Consider the following 25,307-nt stretch of genomic DNA (forward strand, 5'->3'; position numbering starts at 1 on the left):
GGCACGGAAGGGTTGTTTTCTGGCCTCCCGAAGTCCCGCGAGAGAAGATTTTGCCAGGCTGTTCTGCAGAAAGTCCTGGGTTAGCAGCAACAAGCCCCACCTACCGCAAGGAGACCATGTGGCTTTTTTCTCTGCCTGCACAACCTGGTGCTTTGGCTACCATCTGGGAAGACTTTTTTTTCTGTCCGCCTGAAAGTTCTTCCCTTTTGGACTCGTAGCCGCTGGTCCCAATGGAAGAGAGGGAAAGGGCAACCCGTCTCACCATCCGTTAAAACACCTCGCCAGGATGGCTAAGAAATGTGCATTCCTGTGGGGGGTGGGGGAATCTCTTGATATATAGAATATGCACAAGCAATATTATATATTTAAAATAGTTTTAACAATATATAGCTAGTCCTCCCCCTCACATCCAGGCTCTTCCTTCCATCCCAGGCCTGGTAGGAGTTTGGACTGAAGTTTCCTTCCAGGCTGAACAGGGCTCAGATCCTTGGCTATGAACATCCTCCTTGAGGGCAGCCTCTGTGCAAACGATAGACTCTCCCCGCCGTAGCTGAAAAGCTGTCTCCAAACCCTTTCCGGAAAGGCGGGAGCAGGCACTGGACCACAAAATCTTCGGTGCTGAGCAACAGCACTTGTGGGCTGAGCTGGCCTCTGCCCGGGCTCTCTCCCTCCACCCAGGGCTGCATCACTGTGAAGCCGAGCTGGAGTCTTTGCTGTCGTTCTTCCCGCTTTTGGGAGCATTGGCTTCAACAAGATGAAACGGTTCAAGAGGTCAGTCTCTGAGCTGGCCTGGGCCGCCGAGTACGAGTCACCTGTGGGCAGAGAGCAGACCTCGTCTCTGTTTGGAGAAATGCATTGGCGTTAAGAAGAAGGACATAGGAGAGCCTGCTGGATCAGGCCCACGGCCCATCTAGTCCAGCATCCTGTCCTCACAGCGGTGCTGTCAGATGCCTGTGTGAAGCCAGCAAGCAGGATTCAAAGACATGAAGCACTTTCCTCTCCTGCGGTTTCCAGCAAATGGGATGCAGAAGCATCGCTGCCTCTGACTGTGGGGGCAGAGCATAGCTATCACAACTAGTACCAGCAATAGCCTCCTCCTCCATGAATGTGCCCAATGCTCACTGCCTCCAACTTAGGTAACCTATGAGCTATGTGAAGAAGTTGTTTCTTCTGTATTTCCTGATTATTATTTTTTGCAACATTCAGTTTCCCTTTGTCCACTTTTTCACACACTTCTGTCATGCTCCCTTCGCTACTCATCTTTTGTCTTTACTTTAAAAAGCCCCAAACATTGTAAACTTTTCCTCACAGGTGAGCTGCTCCATTCCCTTCATAATGTTAGTTGCCCTTCTCCGTCTGTTCAGTTTCTAAAACCTCTGCAATATCCTCTTTCAGATGAGGCTACCAGAACAGCACAAAGCATTCCAAGTGCAAGTTGTACCCTAGATTTGTACAGCAAATGAGGATGGAAGTGAATCTGATCAACAAACCCATGTGTGTTTCTGACACGGGGAGTTTCAATTTGACTGACAGGTCAGGCTATTTGACATAGCGCATGCTGTGACCCAGAAGCCCCTGGCTTGAATCTCAGCTCTGCCATGAATATTGGCTTATCTTACAGGCTCATTGCAAAAGTATCTGAGATGCAGATAATGTTAGTCCTATTCAGAGGAGACCCAGTCAAATTATCAGGGGTGACTAACTTAAGTTCATTCATTTCAGTGGATCTGATGCATTCAGAATGCTTCTTCATGCGCTACATAACTTTCAGTTTTTATGATTACGCATTATATTGTCATTTAACCAGCCTTAGTCAACCTGGTGCTCTCCGACTGTTTCAGCCATGCTAGCTGGCGCTGATGGGAGTTGCAGTCCAAAGCAGCTGGAGGCAGCCAGGTTGGCAAAGACTGGTTTTAAACACAGGCCATCTTTGATTCCTTTTTGTTGGTGTATTCTAATATTCTAAAGAATTATGGGTGTACACTTGTAAACTGTCCGGGAAATTATGGGCTAGAGTAGCACTATATCATAGATGAATCGACCTACAAGATAGAGCACTGTTTTGGCTGAAGGACGGCACAGAAACATCCCAAATAAAGACACAAATCCACTGGGCACAATCTTGCCAAAGTTTAAGCACTTTTTTTCAGTCCCATTGATTTCAAGAGAGATTTAGAGATGAGTTCAAGGCCCCCTGTGCAAATCAATAGGGCTTAAAAGTGCTTAACTTTCTTTGGATTGTGGCCATGGTGTTTTAAGATGCCAATACAATATCTAACATAATTGACTGCAGAGCAGCATCAAAACATGACATTAAATGAGGGTTGCCCTGTCAGCTTTCTGATATGTAGAGGCATCCTAAATCCAGAAAAATCTCATTTGGCCATGAAGGTCACTGGGTGACCTTGAGCAGCCACCGTCTTCCCTCAGCCTGACCTACCTCACAGGGTTGTTGTTGGGAGATTAAATGAGGAGGCAGAGGAACCACGTATGCCAACCTTGAGCAACTCGGAGAAGGTGAGTGAGCTACAAATGAAATGAATCAATGAATGGATACTATGCTGTATCTATGCTCTTCAATTATCTTTTTTTCTTAAATTGTTGAAATTGTGTCTGTTGCATACTTATACTTGGAACCGCTTTCATATCAATCGATACAAGCAGCTATAAATAACTTAAAAGAGAAAAATAGCTTAGTGTGCAATCCTACATGTCTCCATTGAGGTGAGCCACTCACAGTCTGGCAGGACTTATTCCCAGGTACCACCTGTGTGGCTGGGGTAGCCAGCCTGTGTCCCTTTGGGGGTTGCTGGACTCCCATCAGCCCTCCAAGTCACCATGGCCAATAGTTAGGGATGAGGTGTGTTGTATGCTGGGAACATCTGGAAGGCCGCAGGTCAACCAAGATTGCAGCCTTATTTTACCTCTCTGCTTTCTTAGCTTCATTTCCTGCCCTTCCACCACAATGGAGCCCATTAAAATGTTATTCAAAGCAAATTTAAAAAATGGCACCAGTTAACACCTTTAAAGTTTTAAAAGGTGCAGGTTGATTATAGCAAAGCTGCCTTTCAGTGAAAACCTATTTACAAAAAGGTCTAAGCTCAGAGTTACAGATTTCAGGATCTACTCCAGATAACCACCAGAAGCAAAATTATTGTGCTGTTTGTATGATGAAGATCCTGGAGGAAAGAAGTTAAGTTCCTTGAAAGCAAGGGAACCAGGCTCCAATTCAACATGGCACACGCAGAGCCCTTTTCAAAAAAAGTGAAACTCCAACCACCAGCGATTTTGTAAGATCTCGAGAAAGCGAGATCTTAACTTTTTTTAAAAGGGGCAGCTTTAATTCAGGGATCACCAGTTGGCAGCCGAAAGGCTGGATCTAGCCTGCAAATCCATTTTAATCTACACACACACACCCAGCAGCAACTGTAACAAACCAGCTGCAGCTCTGTTAGCACACCCTGAGGATCTTTAGGGTCACAGAACAGAGACGTAATGCAACGAGGTGCTTGTTGGAGCCAATGCAGGATTTGGATTTTGGGAGATTTTCTTTTGGGGATGGGGTGGGGGAGAGTTAAGGAGAAACGGTTCCGTGCACCCCCACCCCAAAGCCTACGCAGCTCCAGAAACACACAAGTGCCTACAGATTTTAGGGGTGTGGGTGGGAGACAACAGGACAATTGAATTCTGGGAGAAGCCCAGATCCCTCCCCCCCCCCCCGCCCCTTGCAGAGCAGAAACTCACCACTGTAGTTTGAGGATTCGGCAATGTTCTGCGAGCCGGTGATGTGGTGCCAGTAGGCGCTGCGTGGCAACATGGTGGTCGGTGTGCAGGGGTAGGAGTAATGCTCTGTGCCCTTGTTCAACAGCTGGAAAAGAGGAGGAGAGGGAAGATTTTGGGAACCAGAGCTGTGCACAGTGAGAGATAAAATGGCAAGTAGGAAATGCTGCAGTCTGGGGAGAGTTGAGATAATAATAGGGCCAACACAGGCAGGGGGTTGGAAGCTGGAACAAATTATTGGGGTCTGGAAGGTGGTCCAGAGCCCAATTATCTTGCATGTGTTTTATACAGGGACAGCCATCTTGTTTCACTGCCTGAGGCAAAACAGAAAGGTGCTTCCCCTGCCAAAGCCTCGCGAGACTCCAGTGGGGGGGGGGGGGGGCAAGTCTCACTGTGCTGTTTTGGACTACAATTCGCAACTACTCCCAGGATTTGTAGTTCAGTACATCTGGAGGGCACCAGGTTGGCAAAGTCATCGTACATTTAAGGCACTGCGGGACAGCTTTAAACTGCCATGGCTCCCCCCACAATATTCTGAGAGCTGTAGTTTGTAAAAAGGGAAGAGAGTTGCTAGGATCCCCTTGATCCCCTCCCACAGCTATAATTCTCAGAGTGGTTTAACAATCTATCCCTGTTCAAAGGAACTGTCTGGGAATTGTAGCTCCGAGAGGGGAATAAGGGTCTCCTAACAATTCTCAGCACCCTCAACAAACTGCAGCTGTTTAGAGAGGCAGGATACTGCTTTAATGCATGGGGTGAATGTGGACTAACTGAACTTTAGTGTTTGGGCTGATGTTTTAAAGGTGTCACAAGAATCAAGGAATCTCTCCACGCATCCTCTCAGCTGCCGCCTGGGGGCAACCATTCCTGCAGTGGAGAGCTGGGAAGCAGAGCTCACTCTGTCAGCTCTGCTGTGACAAGCTAGCCGCTAGCCCCACCATGCCTCCTCTCCCTTCGACGGTCACCAGGGGGCAGCCATTCCACCAAGCTGCCTCAGTGGGGAGAGATGGGAAGAAGGTTTCATCAGCTTTCATTCCAGCTCCTGAACTGTTTAGAAACTGGTGCCTGAGTTTTGTTCCTCTTCCTCGTCCTTTCCCTTCATTTTTTCTAGCTTGTTAAGCACACGGGTAGGGATTGTATGGAAAATGCTCTGGGAGTCTTTGTGGACGAGGGACAAGCACAAATGCTCCAAAATAAAATAACCAACCAACCCACCTCCCTTTCACACTTGCCTCTGCGCTGCAGCAAGCATGCTGAATGTGTACAGGTCTGTTCTTGCAGAGCACCAGCTGTTTGGAGACACCCGCTTCCATACCCCCAGTGCCAAGGGATGGCTAGAGGCAATGAAAGCCCCCTACACCTCACATCCACCTCCCCTCCAGCCATGAGCTCACCCTCACATTCTTCTCCATCTCCAGAAGGACGCGCTTGTGCTGCTCAGCAATGGCTAAGGTGGCGCTGTGCACCCTCTGGTAGATCTGCTCACCCTCCTGGGTCTGAAAGGTGTACAGGCCTTCGCCGGCGTCACACATCCTGCTAAGCAAAAGGGCATCGACAGAGAGCAAGAGGTCAAAAGCAGGACCCCAGTGAAGCGGTGCACAAACCTCATACTGGCTGCTTCCACCCCATTGGTGCTGTTCACATTGTAGTTGTCCGGCCTCACACTTGCACCGTTCACACCTCACTCCTGCATGGACTTCACAAACATGTATGCTTACATCCCTTTCTCACTGCCCCACTTGAAAATCCAATACAAGAGCTTCACAAATACATTTTGCTAATTATTATTTTTTTGTTTGCTTACAGTTTTTTAATCCCACTCTTCAGATGGAAAAGGATTGCGGAGCTGCTTACAAATGCCAGTGATAAAGAGAGGCTCTGTCTTCAGGCTCGCAATCAAAAGACATGGCACAAAAGGAAGAGGGATTGGGAGAGAGGAGGAAAACACCTAGGAGCTACTTCTTAGTTACAGAGTTCTTGTAATGACCAGGTGGAATGGAAAGATTTCAAGATGGAAGGAGTCAAGGGATGCACTTTAAGGGCTTGTGAGACTGTGGTAGTTTGCCAGAGCTCTCCTGTGCTCTGCTGAAGTTCGGTGCCTGCAACCAAAAGGTCCTTCCTACAAAGTGCCTTCTGAGCCCAAGCAACTGGTCCATGCCTGCCTGCTTCCATCAGCTCATCAACTCTGACAGGGCTATATTCCATTTCTTACCCATACGACAAGTGTGTGGAGCATGGAGTTGTGACCCTGTGTACACACACGGGATTGCAATGAAGGTGCCCACTAATGCACCCCCAGAAAAGAGGCCACAGGAATGGCACATACTAACTTTTACGTGCAAAGGTAGAATTAAGCAGAAATACATTTCATCTCATCCTACTGTGGAAGACAGTGACCTGGTGATCTGCTTAGTCTGCAGACCAGGGGCTTACTGGCCTCTCTGGTTCTCTCATCATAAAACTGGAACTGGACCAGGTAGTCATGCAAGTAGAGGATGTCTCCAAATACAGGACTGTCCTCTAAATTAGGACACAAGGCTACCCTACATCCACTGTAATCCAAACACAATCCCATAGCAAACCCTGCTCAGTGCTTTCTGAAACTGTAACTAAAACAATTCATTTGTTGTTACTTCTTAGAAGTCGGACTTAGAAGCCAGACCACATATTGCACAATGGGCAGGCTCTCAGATAGGAAATTTCACCTACTCAGCTCCTCTTTGGTCATTCTGCTGCCAAGCTAAACTAAGCCAAACCATGGTTTTGCTTAGCATATTGTCTGAATCTGGGCTCAGGTCCAGTTCTCCCTGACAAGTGAGCTGTAAAACCACACGACAAACTTTGGTTACAGCTCATAGTTTGGCCAGAGAGAGCTAAACCACAAGTGTGTGTTCAAAAAACACAAGCTTGAACTCAGACAGACTAATCCAACAGTGGTTTGCTGCAATGCAGCAGCAGCAAAAATGGCCAGGGAGGAACCAAGTGGCTGCAATCTCCTTTGTAGAAGTCCACACCTTTGCTCATCCATACTAAACCATGGCTTGGCTGAGTGTTTAATGCAAAATGGGCACAGGCTATTTGAAGAGCCGAGGACAGCTGAAATTATTTTATGAAGTTGATTTGGGGTTGTTTATATAGACTGGTGATAGCAGAATCCGTCCTCTTTTTGAGCCTGGTGCAGTTTCCACCAAGGCTGGGTGACTGGGAGTATCTTGCAGGCTTGCTCAGTTGCTCCCTTGACCCTGTCCCCTCTTGTGAAAGCATTGCTCCTCTTCTGGTTCGGAGCTAACTACAGTTAGCACTACATCTGCCCCAGCATCTTCCCTAACCATAATCAGCATCAAACAAACCGTTTGCAAATATATCAGAAGCAGATTTGCAAATTGTGTGGCTTGGGCTAAGCATTAGCATTGACATCGGCACAGAGTATAGCTTGCTCTGAGGCAAACAGTTCCACTGAGCTGTATGTGCAGAATTGCAGCCTAGCATTTGCCCAAAGGTGCCCAGGGAGTCTGAAGGCCTCTCCAGACAACCTCTTTATTGAGCACTCATCCCAATTTGCTTGCACAAAGCTTATTTAGAGATTAGATTATATCAAACCTTTTTTGAGCTTTCCTTCCGATTTGTTTGTGGCGAGGTTATATGAAAATGAATATTCATTCTGATTTGCTTGTGGGGTTTTTAACACGCTTTTCCAGTAGTCATCCATTCTCCCCACGCTATTCAATGCACTTCCCCATCACTTTCCAAACAGCACAAAGACTGTTTTTGACCAGACAGAAGTTTATAAAATTATGCATGGCGTGGAGAAAGCGGGTAGAGGAAAGTTTTCCCTTCCTCTCTCATAACACTAGAATTTGTGGACATCCAGATTCACAGCAGATAAAACGAACTACGTCTTCATGCAGCACAGTATTAAACTATGGAACTCACTCCTGCGGGAGGCAGTAATGGCCACCAATTTGGGTGGCTTTAAAAGAGGATTGGACAAATTCATGGAGGAAAAGGCTATCCATGGCTACTAGCCACAATGGTGGACCTCCTCCACTGTTAATGGTTGCATGTTTGATACCAGCTGCTGGAAACTTAGGAGGGGAGAGGGCTCTTGTGCTCAAATCCTGCTTGTGGGTTTCCCATAGGCATCTGGGGTTGGCCACTGCAGGAACAGGATGCTGGACTAGATGGGCCACTGGCCTGATCCAGCAGGCTGCTCTGATTTTCCTAGGTCTCCCCATCCTGTTTTTTTAGTGGGTTTGTTGTGCTAGGGTGATGGAACACTTTAATCCATTTTAAACATGCAAACCTAAAGTTCTGGTATGTGCTTGATTCCTTCTTGCAAAGCAGTTGTGGAGCATGTGCCCGTGCTGCCCTGGGCACAAGGTACGCCACGGCCGAGGAGCCTATTCTCCTGCTCTCCTCCCTACCGAGCTGCGGCCAGGCATAAGTGCCGCAGCTAAGGCACAGCTCCTTCTTGCTCCAAGCCAGGCTTCAATGAAGGAGCCTGCTGTGGGGGAGCCTGTTTGCGCCCCCTCACAAAACTGCGCCTGGGGCCGCGGCCCCCACCCACACCATGCCTCTGCTGCAAAGTCCCAACAGCCTGGAGGCACTCTGATGCAATAGTATTGCACCTGGATAAATCGTTTGAATGAGTTGTGAATTATCCCTCTATGGCAAAGATCTGAGATCCTCCCACAGTGGGAAAGAAAGAGGTGAATGGGACCTCTGCCTGGCTTGGGAGTTTTTCATCCTTATAGTATTAGTGGGTGGGTTATTCCCCTTCTCCCCCACTACCCTGCCAAAGAAACAAACAGCTTTATTGTCAGAACAGGCTGTTCCACAGCCTCAGAGCAGGGTGGGACGGGGCTTGTTGGAAGAGTTCCTCTAATCTCTCTATAAAAGCCAGGCATAATGAGTCAGTGAAGGTCTGGGATAAAAGGGAAAGATCAGATTTCTTTCCTTTGTAGATGGTAATTAGCTGGAGTCACTAAGAGGTGCAGACTGGGATGGTCTAAATCAATTTGCAAAGTTCACAAGGTAGGGGAAAGTCCGACAGTTTCAGGGAAAAGGCTTTTTGGGGTTTAAAATCCTGCCATGGAGTGAGATGAGCAAACAACTGGGCTTCATTGCATGGCTGAAGTGGGGACTGCAGGGCTGTTCCCCCCGCCCCACCCACCCACAATCACTGCATGGGAAAATCCATCTATATGGATTCCTGTCTGGTTGCACAGAGCACTTCTGGGAAGCAAAGTCCATACGGGGCCTCGGGGACACAGGAATCTGCTTTACACAGAGTCAGACCATTGGGCCCATCTAGGTCAGTACTGCTGGCACTGACTGGCAACAGCTCCCTTGTGTTTCAGATCTTTCCCATCCCAACTAGAGATGCCAGGGCTTAAACCTGGATCTTCTGCCACATCATCCAGGGGCGTTCCTAGCCCCTTGGCTGCCCAGGGCAGGAAGCCAAGAGGCACCCCTGGGGGGCGGGCATCGCGGCGCGTGCGTGCGTCATGACGTCATGACGCACGCACGCGCGGTGACAGCCCGGCATCCCCGGGGGCGGGGCATCGCTGCGTGTGTGTCATGACGCACGCACGCGGGGCAATGCCCCGCCCCCGGGGTATGCCGGGCGGGGGCTTGGGGGCCTCGGCGGGCTGCAAAGAGCCCCGAAGCCGCTGCCGTAGCGCAAAGGGGTGCCAGACTGCGGCTTCGGGGCTCTTTGCAGCCCACCTAGGCTCCCGAAGCGGCGGCCCCGCCATCCCCGGGGGCGGGGCATCGCTGTGTGTGCGTCATGACGCACGCGCGGCGACGCCCCGCCCACGGGGTATGCCGGGCCGCCGCTTCGGGAGCCTCGTCCGTGCAGCGCTGCTGCTCCCGGGGTGACGGAGGGAGCTGCGGCGCGTGGGAGTGGTGGGAGGGACCGCCGCTTGTCACCCCACGCGCCGCCGCTCCCTCCGTCACCCCGGGAGCAGCAGCACCGCACACACCCGCCTAGGGGCGGCACAAGGGGCGGCCCGCCCCCACCGCCCCCACCCTACGACGCCCCTGACATCATCCAGTCAATTGGCATGGGTAGGGGACGTCCAGGGCAGCCCCACGAGCCGCCGCTCCCCTGGTCGCGGCAACCGAGCAAGCCGAGTGAGCAGCGGCCCGCAGGGACGGGGCAGCCCCATGCCCCGCCACCCGCTCAGGGGGGTCACCCGGTCGCTGCGGTGCTGGGCCACATGGAATGCGCATGCGCGGCATTTCCGCACATGTGCAGCCCGCTGCGATGCCCCACCCCAGGCGGCGCGGAGGCTGCCTCCTGCCTCCGCCACTGCGTCCATCTGTCCATCCTTTAGGGGACCTCTATTCCCCTTACAGAGCTACAGTTCTTGGAATGGATTAATGGTCAACCCCTCTTCCTAAGGAACTCTGGAAATTGTAGCTGTGTGTAGGTAAGGAGGCAGGCAGGTGGGGGCTGGCTGAAGGGAGATGGAGGTTGCTGGGGCAATGCCCCATTCATCCAAATGGACCAGCCTCCACTGTGCACTTGGGGGGGGGGGGGGTGGAATCCACACAGACTTGACTTCTTCCCTTTTTTCCTGCTTTCCTTTTAGTACAGTAAGTCCTGCCAGCCTCTCCCGAGGCTTTATGGAGACCTTGATTATGTGCCCGTAAAATATCCATGTGGAAAACATCAGCTTGGAAAATGGCTTTGGAATAGATTCAGTGTTTTGAGGATTTCCCTCTCAGAAAATCCTTGGGGAAAGCTGAAATCATGGGAAGACCTGACCCACTCCGAATGCTGCCCAACCAGCCCCTCAGTGCCCTCCAGCCTTCCCTGTGGCCAGTTCCCTTCCCTTTCCAGCGGCAGTGGCCTAGTGGGTGGAGGCAAGTTGAAGGGAGAGGGGACTGCTCTTTGGGTTTTTCTTAGGCCCCAAAGCAGCCTTCCCCAATCCAGATGTTTTGGATTGTATCTCTCATCTGTCTCATCAGTCCCACCCAGTTGCAAAGACCAGCAACAACACTAACTGAAATAAGTATGCCCTTAGCGGCTCCAGAGAACTACATGTGGTAACAATCCACCGTCTGCCCCATTTTTATGACAGCTACCACCTTATATCCATTTCTAACCGGTTTCAGTCTCAGCGGGTCATTATAAGAACTTTGTAAGGAGTGGTGCCTGGATTTTCTTTTCCCCTTCTCCCTCCCCAGCCCTCTTTCCTCCTGCATCCTGCCTTTCAGATTGCAAAAGCCTTGCATTTTGTTGATCTGCAAGCAATTCTGGGAGCCTCTTTTTGCTAAAGCATGGGGGGGGGGGTACAAACCTTGAAAAGAAACAAATAAATAAGAAATCCCACCTCTTTCACAAAAATCTCGAGATCTTTCCTTACAGGTAGGTTAAGCTGAAATACTGTGGATGGCCCAAGGTCATCTAATGTGATGTGCTTCACAGCACCAATTCTCAGTGGTTATGGCCACTGTGCAGAGCTGGACGGATACTTTAAATTATTCCCAATTTTCAGAACACAAACTCCCACAACCAGCACAGCGCTGCAAGCCCTCTGGGTCACATGTCCCTGCATGCATACCGGCCAGCCTCAAAGGTGAACCGCGTGGCGTCTCGCCCGTAGCGACGCAGCGAGCACAGGGGCCAGGAGACGAGCTTGACGCGGGGATTGTGCATGTCCCAGAGGTATATGTTCTCATGTGTGATCTGCAACTTGCACTCGCCGTAGATGTCCAGGTTGGGGCAGGGCAGGAGGAAGACGTTGAAGCGATCTGCAGGGGAGAAAGGGGCGCTGCTGAGCCGGGCTTGCTGGCACCTTCTTTGCTTCACACCACCCCTTTGCCATCCTCCAATCTGTCTCCTTCCCAAGATTTTGCTGGAGCAACATCAAAACTCACCAGTCTGCCACCTCTTGGGCTTGATGTTTGTGGCTCCAATAAGCTGCCTCCTAAGCCTAACTGTAGCCTCGCCATATACTCCCTGGCCATAATCTGCAGCTTAAACCCCAACACTGCCTCTGTCCCACACTTTGACAGAGCTGCTGTTCGCTGCATCCCCATGCCCTGGCTCAGTGTCCAGGGCTTCCTCCAGGTATCGCTGCTCTTGCCCTGGGCAGCAGTGCCTGCAATGTCCATCTCAAGGAGCTGCCCTCTGCACTGCCATGCCTGGCTCCCTGCTTGTGGAATGGTCTCGCTAGAGAGGCCCACCTGGTGGCACCATTGCATATCTTTAGGCACCAGGCAAATACATTTCTTTTCCCCCCAGGCTTTTGGATATCTTGGGCCTCCTATGGCAGGTGAGATTTTTCAGTCCTGCCTTTAAAAAATGTGGATGAGTTTTAGATCTTCCTCTGTTTCATTTTAGGCTGGTTTCAAAGTATGGGTTATGTCTTTATTGCTTCAAGTTACTTTTGGTAAAAAAAAGAAGAGACAGGAAAAAAAGAACAGCTAAGAAGATCAATAAATAATAAAAGGCCATTTGTTCCTCCAGACAGTCCTTCCACCACCACCCCACCACCATAGCAAATTCAGGACAGCCTGCCCCCTTACCTGTCTGCTCACACTGCACTCCAGGTGCCAGCAGATCTGGCTCTCCCAGGCTGATGTCGTTGAGCCGTGCCCCCAGGCACTCGATGGACAGAGTTTTGTACCACTCCTCAGCCTCCAGCTCTGCAAGATGGGAATCGCCCTCAGTTAGTGTCCAGCATTCAGCCCCGTTGCCATTTAGTTCAACACAACACACATACACTTGCCAGTGGCTTTCAGCCTTGTAGAATGCACCCGCCCGCTGCTGCTCACAAGCACCCCCATAAATCCCACAGCGGGGCTCCTACCAGATTCACAGGTGAACGTCCGAGCCGAGTCGTCAGTGAAGATGATGGCCACGGCCTGCCGCTTAGTCTCCTTTGGTAGCCTCGTGATGCATTTCACATTGCTGATCTCAGTGACCTGCAGGAGAGCCACATGCCTTAAGGGGAGCAGCTCCCTACAGCCCACCTTCGTCTGCAGAGAAGAGGAAAGGGATCCCTGGCTCTCTACCCAAGAACACCTGGGCAGCTCCATGCTGAGCAGGAGGGGGAAAACTTGGGCCCAGGTCTCAATGCGGCCATCCAGGACTCTTTAGAAGGCCTTCAGGAGTCTCCCTAGCCCCCCGCCCTTCTTCACACCCTCCTAGAGTGATTTTGCCTGGCTGGAAATTTGTTCTTGAACTGTGATAATGCCTCTTGCTTAACTAGCTGCAGTGTGTGTGTGTGCAAGCACATATAGACCTCTGACTTACGCAATGCTGGAATGCGTGGTGCACTTTTCAATGCATTTCCCCAGCACTTTCCAAACTGCAAGTTTTGCTCCATCCTCTTTTTTTTATCTCTGGCCCCACCACTGACTTGGGGACCCCGAAAGCTTGCCTTTGGCCTGAAAAATGTTGCCCACCCCTGATGTTCAAAATAATACTTCCCAACTCCTGTACAGGGAGTTGTGCAGCAGCTTAGATGGGAGAGCAAAAGCGGTTTTATAGGGAGAAGCCAACGGGGTGGGTGGCTTCATCCACCAGCAATTCCAGAAGCTACTCATTTATGCTGGTGGTTGGGAAAGAGACTCTCTGGGCAGAGGACTCTGAGACAGCAATCCCCCTTAAAGAGGTGGGATATGCCAACTCAGAAGTGTCTCAAGCAGCCTCGACCTCCTTGGGTACCCTGCGTAAAGAGAGAAGGATGTAATTGTTGAGGGGAGGGGCATTTGTTGGTCCGGAGGGCTGGGCAGGTGCCCTGGCTGTTCACCTCCATTTGACAGGAGTCTGAGAGCATTGAGGTGGGCAGCGGGGCATATGAGTGGTGGAAATGGGTCTTGCACTGGGTGACTAAGGTGGTGAGGAGAGGAAGGCCCAGGAGGTTGGGTGAAAGAGTGGGAAGGATGGCCAGCAAGAGAGCTCAAGCAAGGAGGGCTGTGCTCTGCTTCTAGAACATAAACAGGTTTATTTTTGCCACAATGACTCCCTTGGGCAGGGATGTTTTTTTTTTTCCAGCACGCAATGTCACACGGACCACAACAGTGCCCTGGGGAAGCATTTAAGGATAATGAGAATGTCGCCGAACTAGGAAATGGTGGCCAGTCACCATCACTAGTGCAGGAAAACTGCAAGCTGGCTCTGCATAGGAGGCTGCCCACCCCTCAGCCTCCCCAAAGGGGCCCCCGTGCTGTGAAGGAGGAAAGTACGAGATGCTGACCGAGAATCAGAGAATTGTAGAGTTGGAAGGGAGCCCAAAGGTCATCCAGTCCAACTCCCTGCAATGCAGAAAGCACAGCTCAAGAATCCCTGTCAGGTGGCCACCTAAACCCTACTTGCAAACTTCCAATGAAAGAGAGCCCACCACCTTCCAAAGCAGTCAATCCCTCTGTCAAACAGCTCTTACTGTCAAAATGTTCCTCCTAAACTATAGCCAGAATCTCATTTTCTTGTCATTTGAATCCATTGGCTTGGGTTCTACCCCCTGGAGCAGCAGAAAGCAAGATTGCTCCATCTTCCATGTGTCAGACCTTTAGCTATTTGGTGACGGGCAGCATCCTATCACCTCTCAGCCTCCACTTCTGCAGGCCAAACATCCCCACCTCCCTCAACCGCTCCTCCAAAGGCTTGATTTCCAGACCCTTGAGCCTCCCGGTCGCCTTCTTCTGCACATGTTCTAGTTTGCCAATATCCTTCTTAAATTGTGGTGCCCAAAACTGGACACAGAACTTCAAGTGGGGTCCAACCAAGACAGAATAGAGCAATACTCTTACTAGACTTGAGTATTACTATAATAGCTTTTTTTGCTGCTGCATCATACTGCTGACTGATGTTAAGCTTGTGCTCTACTAAGACCCCCTAGCTCCTTTTCACATGTACTACTGGCAAGCAGGTGTCCATCTTGTATTTGTGCATCTGATTATTTCTGCCTAAGCGTAGAACCTCACATTTGCCCTATTGAAATCCAGAGTGTTAGTTTGGGCCAATTCTTCAATCCGTCTTCCTGAATCCTGATCCTATCTTCTGCGGTATTAGCTTTCCCTCCCCCCCCCATAAGGCTCTATCCAGCCCCTGTCCCCCCCAGCGCCATCACATCAGGAACTGGGGCTAACCTTTGGACATCCTCGCAAACACACCGACTTCTCATCCGGATATTTCTCCAGCCGCTGAGGGCCTTTGCTGGAAGATTTCCGGAAGACGAGCCAACAACGCCGGTAAATCTGGGAGGGAGAAGGAAGGAAGGAAGGAAAGTAAACATCAAGGGGAGGGGGCCTGCTCATCCAAAGGACAAAACGCCCACCTACATGAACACAAGTGAATCAGCCCAACCCTCACTGTGCTGTCAACTTGGTCAAGAAGCTCACTGGGTAACCTCAGGCCAATCTCAGCCCTAAACCAACCTACCTCACAGGGTTGCGGTGAGGATAAAATAGGGAGGGAGAGGCATACACACCAGCCTCCCCTCCATTTTACCTCCAAAGGATCGTTAAGAGTTTTGTTGTGGTTGTGTTCAGCAACATATTATCAACACAATAATAGGGCATGCGGTGCATTTATTCTCCTCTGTAGATGTTCTGCAATACTTTCGCAGTGCCACTGCATTATTGCCACCCTGAGGGGCTACAGCAGAACAAAAGCAGGACAACCCCCACCCCCAAAGGTCATCCAGTCCAACTCCCTACAATGCAGAAAGCACAGCTCAAGAATCCCTGTCAGGTGGCCACCTAAACCCTACTTGCAAACTTCCAATGAAAGAGAGCCCACCACCTTCCAAAGCAGTCAATCCCTCTGTCAAACAGCTCTTACTGTCAAAATGTTCCTCCTAAACTATAGCCTCTCTGGTCCAAACAATTATGGGATTCCAGCAGGAAAATACAGCATATGCTCCGATTGGAAATGAAGCAGTATCATTGCCCCAAAACATTTGCTGGAGCAAAGAGTATTGAAAGTGGGGGTCACGTGTGACTGCCCTGATAGCATCATGAGCACAAATCATCACAAATGTGCAATAAAAAGGTGCCTTTAGGGGTCCCATGCTATCCATTGATACCCAATAAAGTGAATATTGTTGCAATTGCATCTAGTACTAGTTTACACCATAATGAGGAACTAGTCACAGACAGCAGAAGATACAGACGATACATTATGACTGACCACCTCTCTTCTGCAGATTGTTCCTGTAAAGAACAGAGCTGGTTTATTGTTGAAGGCCTTGCGATGGCCTGGAGGCACCCAAAATCAGTGCTGGCATTTGTTAGATTAAAACTGATCAGTCAAATATTTCCAAACGCTGTCAAATATATGAAGTGAATTATACCAAATCTTCCACACACCCTGCAACCCCCCCCCAAAAAAAACACAGTGCACTGCACCATCCTCTAGTAGACTCTGGAATTTAATCTCTCCTGAAAATAATGTTCAGAGTGGTTTAACAGTTTTCCTAGGAAACTTTGGGAATTGTAACTTTGGGAGGGAAACAAAGGTTTCCCAGCAATTTTCAGCACCCTTAACAAATGACAGCTCCCAGAATCATTAGGAGACCCCTATTCCTTTCCACAGAGCTACAGTACTCAGAATGGCGTAATAATCAGAACGTCTTCTTCCCAGGGAACTCTAGGAATTGTTGCTCTAGAAGAGGAATAAGGATCTCCTAAGAACTCTCAGCCGCTTAACAAACTACACTTCCCAGAATTCTTGGGGGGGGGGGAGAGCCATGATGGTTTAAAGTGGTATCATAGTGCTTTACCTAATTGGTGCATATGCGGCCTAAGCCTCTGATGCCTGCATTGCAAGCATTATTGTCCATCTGGACAAAGGGGAAGGAGAGATGTTTCAGAGGCAAGGTGGGTGAGGGAGGAAGAGGTGATGCTCAGGCTATGGAGATAAGGACGAAGGACAGCCAGCGTGGAAGAAGAGGGAAGACAACAAAGGCTCTGGAGGAAGTCGTGAGCCCAGGAGAAGCCTCATTCCCAACAGGAAGGGGCTCTGAAGGTTTGTCCTGAGGGACAGCAGACCCTGAGGCAGAGCTCACAACAAAGGACAATCCCGGTGAACGATGGCTGGATACAGATCACAAGTGGTTCAGGTCTCCAAGTCAGCAGATGGCAGATGCAGGCTAATTAGACTGGGGCCTAGGAGCCGGAGGAAGGAATAAAGGGAACAGTCATCCCACACAACAAGGAGCTGGACTCAGCAGAGAGAAGACCGAGAGGCACAGCTCTGGAGAGCTGTCTCACCAAAACTATGTGCGTCTGCAAAGATTCCTCTCAGAGATACACTGAGGTGGCTGCTGCGGACTTTGTGAATTTAGTCATAGCATTTGTACTTCTTTTAAATACGGAGTCAGGGCCACCTCTGAAACACGCAATCAATGAATATTCAGTAAAACTGTAAAATTAAACGTTACTTAAATTATGAAAACAAAGCAGAAACAGTGCCCAGCAGAGGCTGAAATCAGATAATATTTGCTTGCTGTCAAAATGCAAAAAGCCACAACAGAGTCAGGCAAGCAGCCCTATGAAAGCTGTTCAAATTAGGAACACCACCACCGTCAAAGACCGACCCAAGTCACATCTGATGGGGACTTAGAAAGGGGCCCCGCCCCAGAAGTGGACTTTGCATGGAGCGAGACATACAATAAAGGCCAAGCCTATAGGATGTAAGCAACCTGGTGTGTTTCAGGGTGTTTTTTGTTTTAAATGGGAAAGCATTTTCAAAACAAGAACACATTGGTTATTAATTTTCCCCCCAGGATCAATTTAATGTAGCTGGCCAGGACTAAGACTGGAATCATAATGTGATTTGATCAACTTGATATAGCCAGCACCTCTGGCAGCCACACTTTGCTCCCAAATATGTTTCCACTTTCTTCAAAGGCAGCCCCCATGTAAAGTGCATGGCTTGGGACACCAGCATTCACTAAAAATGCCCCTCTAAGATCAGACTCCTGGTTAAGTGTGGATGTAGACATCACCAGATGTTCAGACTTCCCCGTGCTGTATTTCCTCCCTCAATGTATTCCTTGGACCATCTAATTCAGCCTCCCCCATCCTGGTGGCCTCCAGATGTTTTGGACCACAACTCTCATCAGTCCCAGCCACCACAGTCATGCTGGCTGTGGCTGATGGGACCTGTATTAGAACAACATCTGGAAGCATCGAGGTTGGGGAAAGCATGCCATGACATCACTGCTCCCTACAATGCTCTGCCTCACTGACTAAATAGTAGTAGTAATATTTATTTATTTATTTATTTATTCCAAAATAGCTTCCAATGGTGGGAGGTGGCTCGAAATTATTGGATAGTGGAATTCAGTGGCCAACATCCCATTCTGCATTTATTGTGTGCAATTTTGCCAAGCTAAGGTAAACCTACAGCCCTGGACAGAGACTCTGGGGCAGCTCAAGAATCACTTTTTGGCCTCTACTCGTACATGACTTTTTCTGGAACCGACACCACGAAGTCAAGTAAGTTAACCTGCATGGCCACAGCCACTCTGAACAGCAAACGATGCCATCTTTCAGTAAATGGCTGCCCTCCAGGGGAAGGATGTCAGCCTGTACTAGCAACTCTGTCCTGGACAGGGCCCTTGCCCGCTCGCCAGTCCACACCATGGAGGGAGCAGTATGATCAGTGGTCAATTTCTGACAAGGGATGCCGGGGGCCAATCTACCCAGCGAACCAACAACCAGAGCCCTGGGGCTGTGGGGTTGGTTGCAGTCGCACAAGGTTAAGAGAAAGGCTCTCAAAGGTGTGTTGCCTGCTTTTTAAATTACTGTTCTGACTCTTTGAATATTCCTGGGCAGAGCATTTGTGGGCTCTGCTGCACTTTACACCTCAGATATCATTCCACGGAGCAGTGATGTGGCCCAGAGCATGCAGCCAGGGAAGGAGAGTGGCCAGCCAACAATCCAGCATGTTTGAAAGGCCTTACAAGCAGGTGAAGTCCCCAAAATTGGCCTCCTGCACCATCATGCCCAACAGCTCATGGGAGCCAGGAATGCAACCAGAGCAAGAAGCCCTTTCCATATCTGCAGCGGTGTATCCGAACGCTGGGGAAATCGCTGCTGTGCCGACGACGAATCCCATTTTCTCTCTGCACCAGCACAGCAATGCTGCTGCTCTTCTGGGAGAGAGAGAGAGGAAGGGGCTGCCTCCAAATGAGCAAGTCTTTCCCAGCAGCTGGGGGGGGGGGAAGCAGAGAAGGAAAAACAGTTCCTGCCTAACAGCTCCCTTCCTGCCCTCCTGCCTCCCTTGGGACTCCCCTACCTGTCACAACGCCAGTGTTAATTACAGCACCGCCACTTAATTACCAGCAGAAGGAGCAGTGATGGGCTGCAGCAGTGGTGTGGGCACTTCAGAGGGCCTCACCCACCCCCTTTCCCATTTCCATCTAGCGGGTCACCTGCCCTGGGTGGTTCCAGGGCCCTTTGCTGCACACCTGATCCTGCCCAGACTCAGTTCAACACACGATTTGCAGGGTGGGAAAGGCAGTCTGGCCTTGCCCACCTCCTTGCTCAGTGCTGGCCTCCTTTCTCCCGCCTCCCATCTTTCTTCTCTTGTGTTATTAGCATGAATTTATACAGTGCACAGCCCCAGCTCTCCTGCAGTTTAAGAGGCAGGCTAATGGGGATCTGTCTCCTCCAGCAACTGCAGCGCCAGGCAAAAGGGGGTGGAGGGGGAGGAACAGGAATGAAGATCGTACCTTGCTTTATACCAAGCAAATGCATTAGGCTCGGTGATATCTAGACGAAGAACATAAGAAGAGGAGCCTGCTGGATCAGACCAATGGCCCACAAAGTCCAGCATCCTGCTCTCATGGTGGCCATCCGGATGCCTGTGGGAAACCTACAAGCAGGACCTGAGCACAAGAGCCCTCTCCCTGCCTGCAGCTTCCAGCAACCGGCATTCAGAAGCACTGCCGTCTCTGACTGTGGAGGTAGAGCATAGCCATTGTGGCTAGTAGCCATTGATAGCCCTCTCCTCCATGAATTCTTCTGATCCCCGAAGCCATCTAGGTTGGTGGCCATCACTGCCTCCTGCGGGAGGCAATTCCATAGTTTAACGACGCGCCTCGTGAAGAAACATTTTCTCCCAGAAAAGTAACATTACTACCTTTCTGTGGTACAGATGAGGGAGCCTCACAATGCTTGGACCGGCCCTCAGCCAGAGGCTACTACTTGAGGCAATTAATTCCAAACATTAATGATGCACCGCCTCACATTGGCCTGCCTGGGTTCTTGATGAGGATCCCCAGCTACTCTCCGCTGTGGAGCTCTAGACATTTTGGCTGACCAGCCAGCCTAGCCCACGAGGGTTGTTGTTCCTCCTGCAAAACATTCCAGAGCACGGGGACCATGGCGGATGTGAGCCAACGCCGTCTTCCGCGAGGAGGGAGCCCTGTGCAAAATGGCTGCGTTTGTTGGGCTGCCTGGAAGACGGAAGAGCAATGCTCCTCTGCTGTTCTGGCAGGCACCAAACGAGCCCCCTGGGAGCCCAGTGCCTGCTCGGCACGTAGCGTGGCTTCCCGAACGCACGTTCCACGCGGCCCACCCCCGGCACTTTCAAAGGAGGGCCTGCTCTTCAAAGGAAGCGTCTCCACCATGGAGCGGCCTAAGGGAGGCAGGCCCAGACAGGGGCTTCAAAGCCTATAGCACCTGTTGCCTGTGAGGCTTCAAGGGGCTACGGGCAAAGTCCCCACGCACACAAACGCACACGCAGAGGTCATCCCCACAAAGGAGCATGATGTGGACAGGGGCATGCAGGAAGCCGAGCAGCTCTGGCTATTTCCTGGTCTTTCTCGCCTCAGAATGCAAGACTCTCACACTCCTGGGCAGTTTCACAGTTTAATATTTATCCATTTAGTATTTATTTACCGCATTCCCGACCCACCTTTTTCTGCAAGGAACTCAAGGTGGCATACATAGTTCTCCCTGCTCCTCACTTAATCCCCACCACAATGTTGCAAGTAGGGCTTTTTTTCCCAGCCGGGCTTTTTTTCCATTACCTCTCAGGTGGGCGCCATTTGCCATTCTAAGAGAAGCGTTCACAGTGCTACCGGTTCCTTTTCACCTGTTATCTAAATAAAGCTAATGTGGCATGTGGTCCTTATGCCTCCCAAAATCAGACTCCACTCCCTCTCTTTCCCTACCATTATAGAACCATCCTTATCCTGTGAACTGCTCTATATAAATTCAAATAAATAATAAATATAATAAATAATAATAATAATAATATGGCACCCACTCTTTCTGGAGCATTTGTTCCGATTTGTTTGCAGGGACATCAGATGTCCTCCCATGTCCATAATTATCTCCCCCTGCAGCTTTTAAAAAAGTGTTTTCCCCTGCCCATTTTTTCTTCCTCCTTAAGTGGATTTGTTCCATCAGGAAGCTTTAATCCCCTTTAATTGTGCAAACCTAAATTCCCATTGTGCAGCTGAATCCCTCCTGTAAAACAGCACATGCTTAGCTCTCTGCCTTGTTGAAACCAATGAGATTAAATTTTTTAAAAAAATACTTGATTGGACTGCTATTCATAAATAAATAAATACAGTTTTTGAAGGTTGCAGCAAGAGATAAAGTTTGGAAGACCAAGGGCTATTTTCTTGTCTGCTAGGTGGGCAGAAGAAGATGACGTGGGGCTGGAGCCCCATGTTAGGGTTTCCTCCCCCTGAAAAAAAGAGCTGGATGCAAATAGCTATCTCTGCCAAATGATGCCTTGCAAAAAGAAAACACTGATGCATTCATTTGTGAAAGATCAGGGCCAGCCCTATCATTGGTAAGAATAAGATGTGGTAACTTCAGACAGCCAGTGCTAGGGGGTCAGGGGTAAAGAGCGACCCTTTACTGGCCATTTCTCCTGAGCCCCCTTGTCGGTCTCCTCTGCTGGAGGGCGCAGCTGTGTGCGCAACGTAGCCTGCCCTACTGTATTCTCCTAAGCTATATCTGCTTCCCCCTGTACAGTGGAGGAGTCCGTCCCTTTGAGGGTGGCCATGTGTCCTCCTATACCAGGCATAGGCAACCTTCGGCTCTCCAGATGTTTTGGCCTACAACTCCCATGATCCCTAGCTAACAGGACCAGTGGTCAGGGATGATGGGAATTGTAGTCCGAAACATCTGGAGAGCCGAAGGTTGCCTATGCCTGTCCTATACAATCGTTCCCTGGACATCAGGCACATTGGTCACAGTCTTCCACAATAATGTGAGATGTAGTGTATTACTATTTAAATTATAGACATTATTCTTAAATGTGTGTCTATGTCACCTGACCTCTGGGTGGCTGTGTTGCAGCTGCTTGAGAGGAGGTAGGGGAAGGGTGGTCCTTGCCTCCCCCTTCTACCTCCCAGGAAGCAGCAGCGACACAACCACCCAGAGGTCAAGCGAGGTCAAGCTGCCCCTCCACGCCATCCGCTATTAATCTGTGCATGCAAGTCAACATATGCAAATGTCATGTAAATCTGATTCCCAATAGGCCCTCTTTTGCAGAGAATTATTTCCTCTTTTTTGGCCAATGCGCAAGTGAGGCATACAGGTGAAATTATGTTTGTAAGTATGACCACCCGAGACCCTTCACTAGTGCTGAAATTTTAAAGTGCACAAGTCATTCTATCTGCCATCAATAATAATTGTATCATCAAGTTTAGGTTAGCCCCTCATCAAAAAAAAAGAAAAAAAAAGTGCCAATTGGGAGGTTGGAACAACATGACAGTTTAAGATTTAGTTTATCTACAGGCCAAAATTGTGCTTCAGCACACACACACACACACACAGCCCACCAGAGATGTGAATCACCAGGAGGGCCTACCGTAAGTAAGAAGGATGATTTTGGTCCGACTTTTAATCTCTCTTTCTCAGGTAAGGAGGAATACGGTCAAGAATCTCCTCCTCTTTATGAACGAATGTGGCTAATACATTTAGAGATGGAATGTAAGCTGAATGCTGTGATAAATTTCCCTTGGCACGATACAGAGTATCTGATCTGGTTGTTATTATTTATTATTACCGTTTGTTTGTTTTTTGGTTGATAATATGCTGCAACTAAACTTTTCGAAAACTAATAAAAAATTAATTGAAATATACAAGATTTAACAGCCTGTCCAGTGGCCTTCTGTATGTGGAAAGTGGGGCAGAGAGGCATCATGCCCTTTGTCTCAGGCAGAAAAATGCCCGGGGCCAGCTATGGCCTACACAGATATGGATTGCAATAACCAGAACGAAGAGCAGGCATGGAGAGGGCCTCCGTTCCTATCTTGCTATGTCCATGCATGCCTGTTCCGTTCCCCACCCCACCCTATCCATGTGCACATGCACACATTTTCTTTTAATGAATCCCAGCCTTCTTTCCACAGCCATATTCGCTGACGAAAAGTTGCACGGAGGAATTGGGGGGGGGGGAGGCGGAACGCCAGATTTCAAACCCCCAACAAAAGACATTATGTAGATATTTGCACAACTGTCTCCATACATACCCTCAAAGGCTGTACAGTAATGCAGATTTTTTGGGGGGTGGAGGGTTGAATTTCCCTGTGCAAATTTGAGAAATTTGTATATGACTATCTGCATAGGAAAATTTTCAACCTACGCTGGAAAACTTTCTGAAGCCCTTGAGAGCAATCTAATTTAGCTTGCTTTGCTTTGCTTGTATTTAGTAAACACAGCTAAAAGCTTTGAGACTGCAAAGTTCGCCTGTTACCGTATTTCCAGCTGGTACCCATTCATTGTTACCAGTGAACTTACAAACTATGCTCAGGGATTCCCAGAATGCCCCCACCCCAAAAACCACTGCAGTTTTGAAATTAGTGGATAAAATTGGGCTTTTAGAATGGGTGGTATGTTTTTAATATATTTCCCACCTACTTGTTTTTAATGTATGTATGTGGGGGTTGGGGCTGGGGGTGGTAAGTTCCTCTGAGTTGCCATGGCAAGAAAAAAGTGACAACAGCAGCAGCAACAAAAATAAATTCTCCTTGGGCAAGTTAGGCCAACTCACAGGTCTGCAAAAAAGAAGAAGGAAAGCCCTGAACTAATATGGCTGTGAGTTTCAGGCCTTGACATTTTCATGCATCATTTCTGAAGAACCTTTCAGTGATCAGCAAAGTGGAAGACTTCCAGACAATCTTTTTATCATGCAGTAAATGCACTATTCTTATTTGGTTCTGGCAGCCAATATAAATGTTTTTCCGAAGAAAGTCTTTCCCCCCTCTTTACTGTTACTGAGAAATGCAATGTTGGAAGTCATGCCTCCTAGTCAGCGCTTGTAACATCACAGGTGAATATTTAAGGAATTTATTAAATACTTATTTTAATTTTAATATATATTTTTCTGTGTGTTTCAGAGGCTCCACTCTCAGACGACGATGACAACAACAACAACAACAGATACTGTGGGATGTGTGTGAAGCTCCAGCAAGGCTATCCATTACACTAGAGTCTCCTCATCATGGTGATGGACTGAAAGCAAAGATTTAAACCTCTCCACACAGCTAAGCACCACTTCACAGCCCTGAAAGGAGAGGTGGTGCGTGCCTGCGTGTGGGGTGTGTTGTTTATGAGTGAGTGTGTGCTGTGTGCCTGTGCACATGGCTTGCATGTGTAAGCCGGTGTGCATGTTGTATAGAATAACTTTCTGACGGAATAAACTGACAGTGGAACAGGCTCTCTCGGAAGGTGGTGGACTCTCCTTTACTGGAGTTTTCTTTTCTTTTTTTTCTTTTAAAGAAGAGGTTGGAAGGCTACCTGTCAGGGAATCTTTAGTCGTGACTCCTGCACTGCAGAGGACTGGACTAGATGACTCCTTGGGATCCTTCCAACTCCACGATTCAATGATTCTGTGTGTGCCAAGTGTGTCGGGAAGGCTGCCACCAGTAAGGTGCGTGGCTACCATGCAATGCGTGCAAACTAACTGCTGTGAGATTATGTGGATTATTTATGAACAGTGATTTCAATAACATTTTATTTCTTTGTTGGACATTATTCTCTCTCCTATTTAATTTTAAGCTTATAAATTAGGTTAGCTTTTTTGTACTGCTTTATACAATGTTGTTAGGTTGGTTGGCATCCGTCTTGTCTTGGGAGATGATAGAGGAGTACGCCTTTGGGGGTGAGGTCAAGCGGTTAGAAGGCTGTGCATGGCCTGCTGTGGCTTGTAGAGACCGATGCGGGGGAGACATGTTTTGCTGCATCTGTTGTATGGACTGATTATATATATGATTTATAGCTCTTTATTAATTCGAAAAGACCCTGATGTTCGGAAAGATGGAGGGCCCAAGGAGAAGGGGATGACAGAGGATGAGATGGTTGGACAGTGTTCTCGAAGCTACTAACATGAGTTGGGCCAAACTGCGAGAGGCAGTGAAGGATAGGCGTGCCTGGCGTGCACGAAGAGTCAGACACGACTGAACGACTGAGCAACAACAAATTAATTCGTTGGAAAGCGGCATACAAATGATGATGGTGGGGTGAGATTGAGACGGACAGAGAGCCTGTTTGATGTGTGCCTGCATACATGTGTGTTGTCTGCAGGTGTGGAAAGT

The 25,307-nt window shown here is 49.1% G+C and overlaps 1 protein-coding gene across 3 annotated transcripts in view; it reads right to left on the bottom strand.

The window, feature by feature from the left end:
* Positions 1-360: 360 nt before the first annotated feature.
* The window catches only part of DOK4 (docking protein 4), a 51,227-nt gene continuing 26,280 nt past the window's right edge, over positions 361-25,307 (bottom strand). The window contains exons 3-9 of one of the 3 annotated variants that reach the window (XM_033157441.1): positions 14,887-14,994; positions 12,603-12,717; positions 12,319-12,438; positions 11,352-11,541; positions 5,175-5,316; positions 3,745-3,868; positions 361-812 (exon numbers count right to left, since the gene is read on the bottom strand). In XM_033157441.1, coding sequence (XP_033013332.1) covers positions 391-812; positions 3,745-3,868; positions 5,175-5,316; positions 11,352-11,541; positions 12,319-12,438; positions 12,603-12,717; positions 14,887-14,994 — 1,221 coding nt within the window. In that variant the 3' untranslated portion in view covers positions 361-390. The remainder of the gene's footprint in view (positions 813-3,744; positions 3,869-5,174; positions 5,317-11,351; positions 11,542-12,318; positions 12,439-12,602; positions 12,718-14,886; positions 14,995-25,307) is intronic. The other 2 variants (XM_033157443.1, XM_033157442.1) reach the window with 2 other exon arrangements.

The sequence above is a fragment of the Lacerta agilis genome, chromosome 8 (assembly GCF_009819535.1).
Source record: "Lacerta agilis isolate rLacAgi1 chromosome 8, rLacAgi1.pri, whole genome shotgun sequence".
Classification (NCBI taxonomy): domain Eukaryota; kingdom Metazoa; phylum Chordata; class Lepidosauria; order Squamata; family Lacertidae; genus Lacerta; species Lacerta agilis.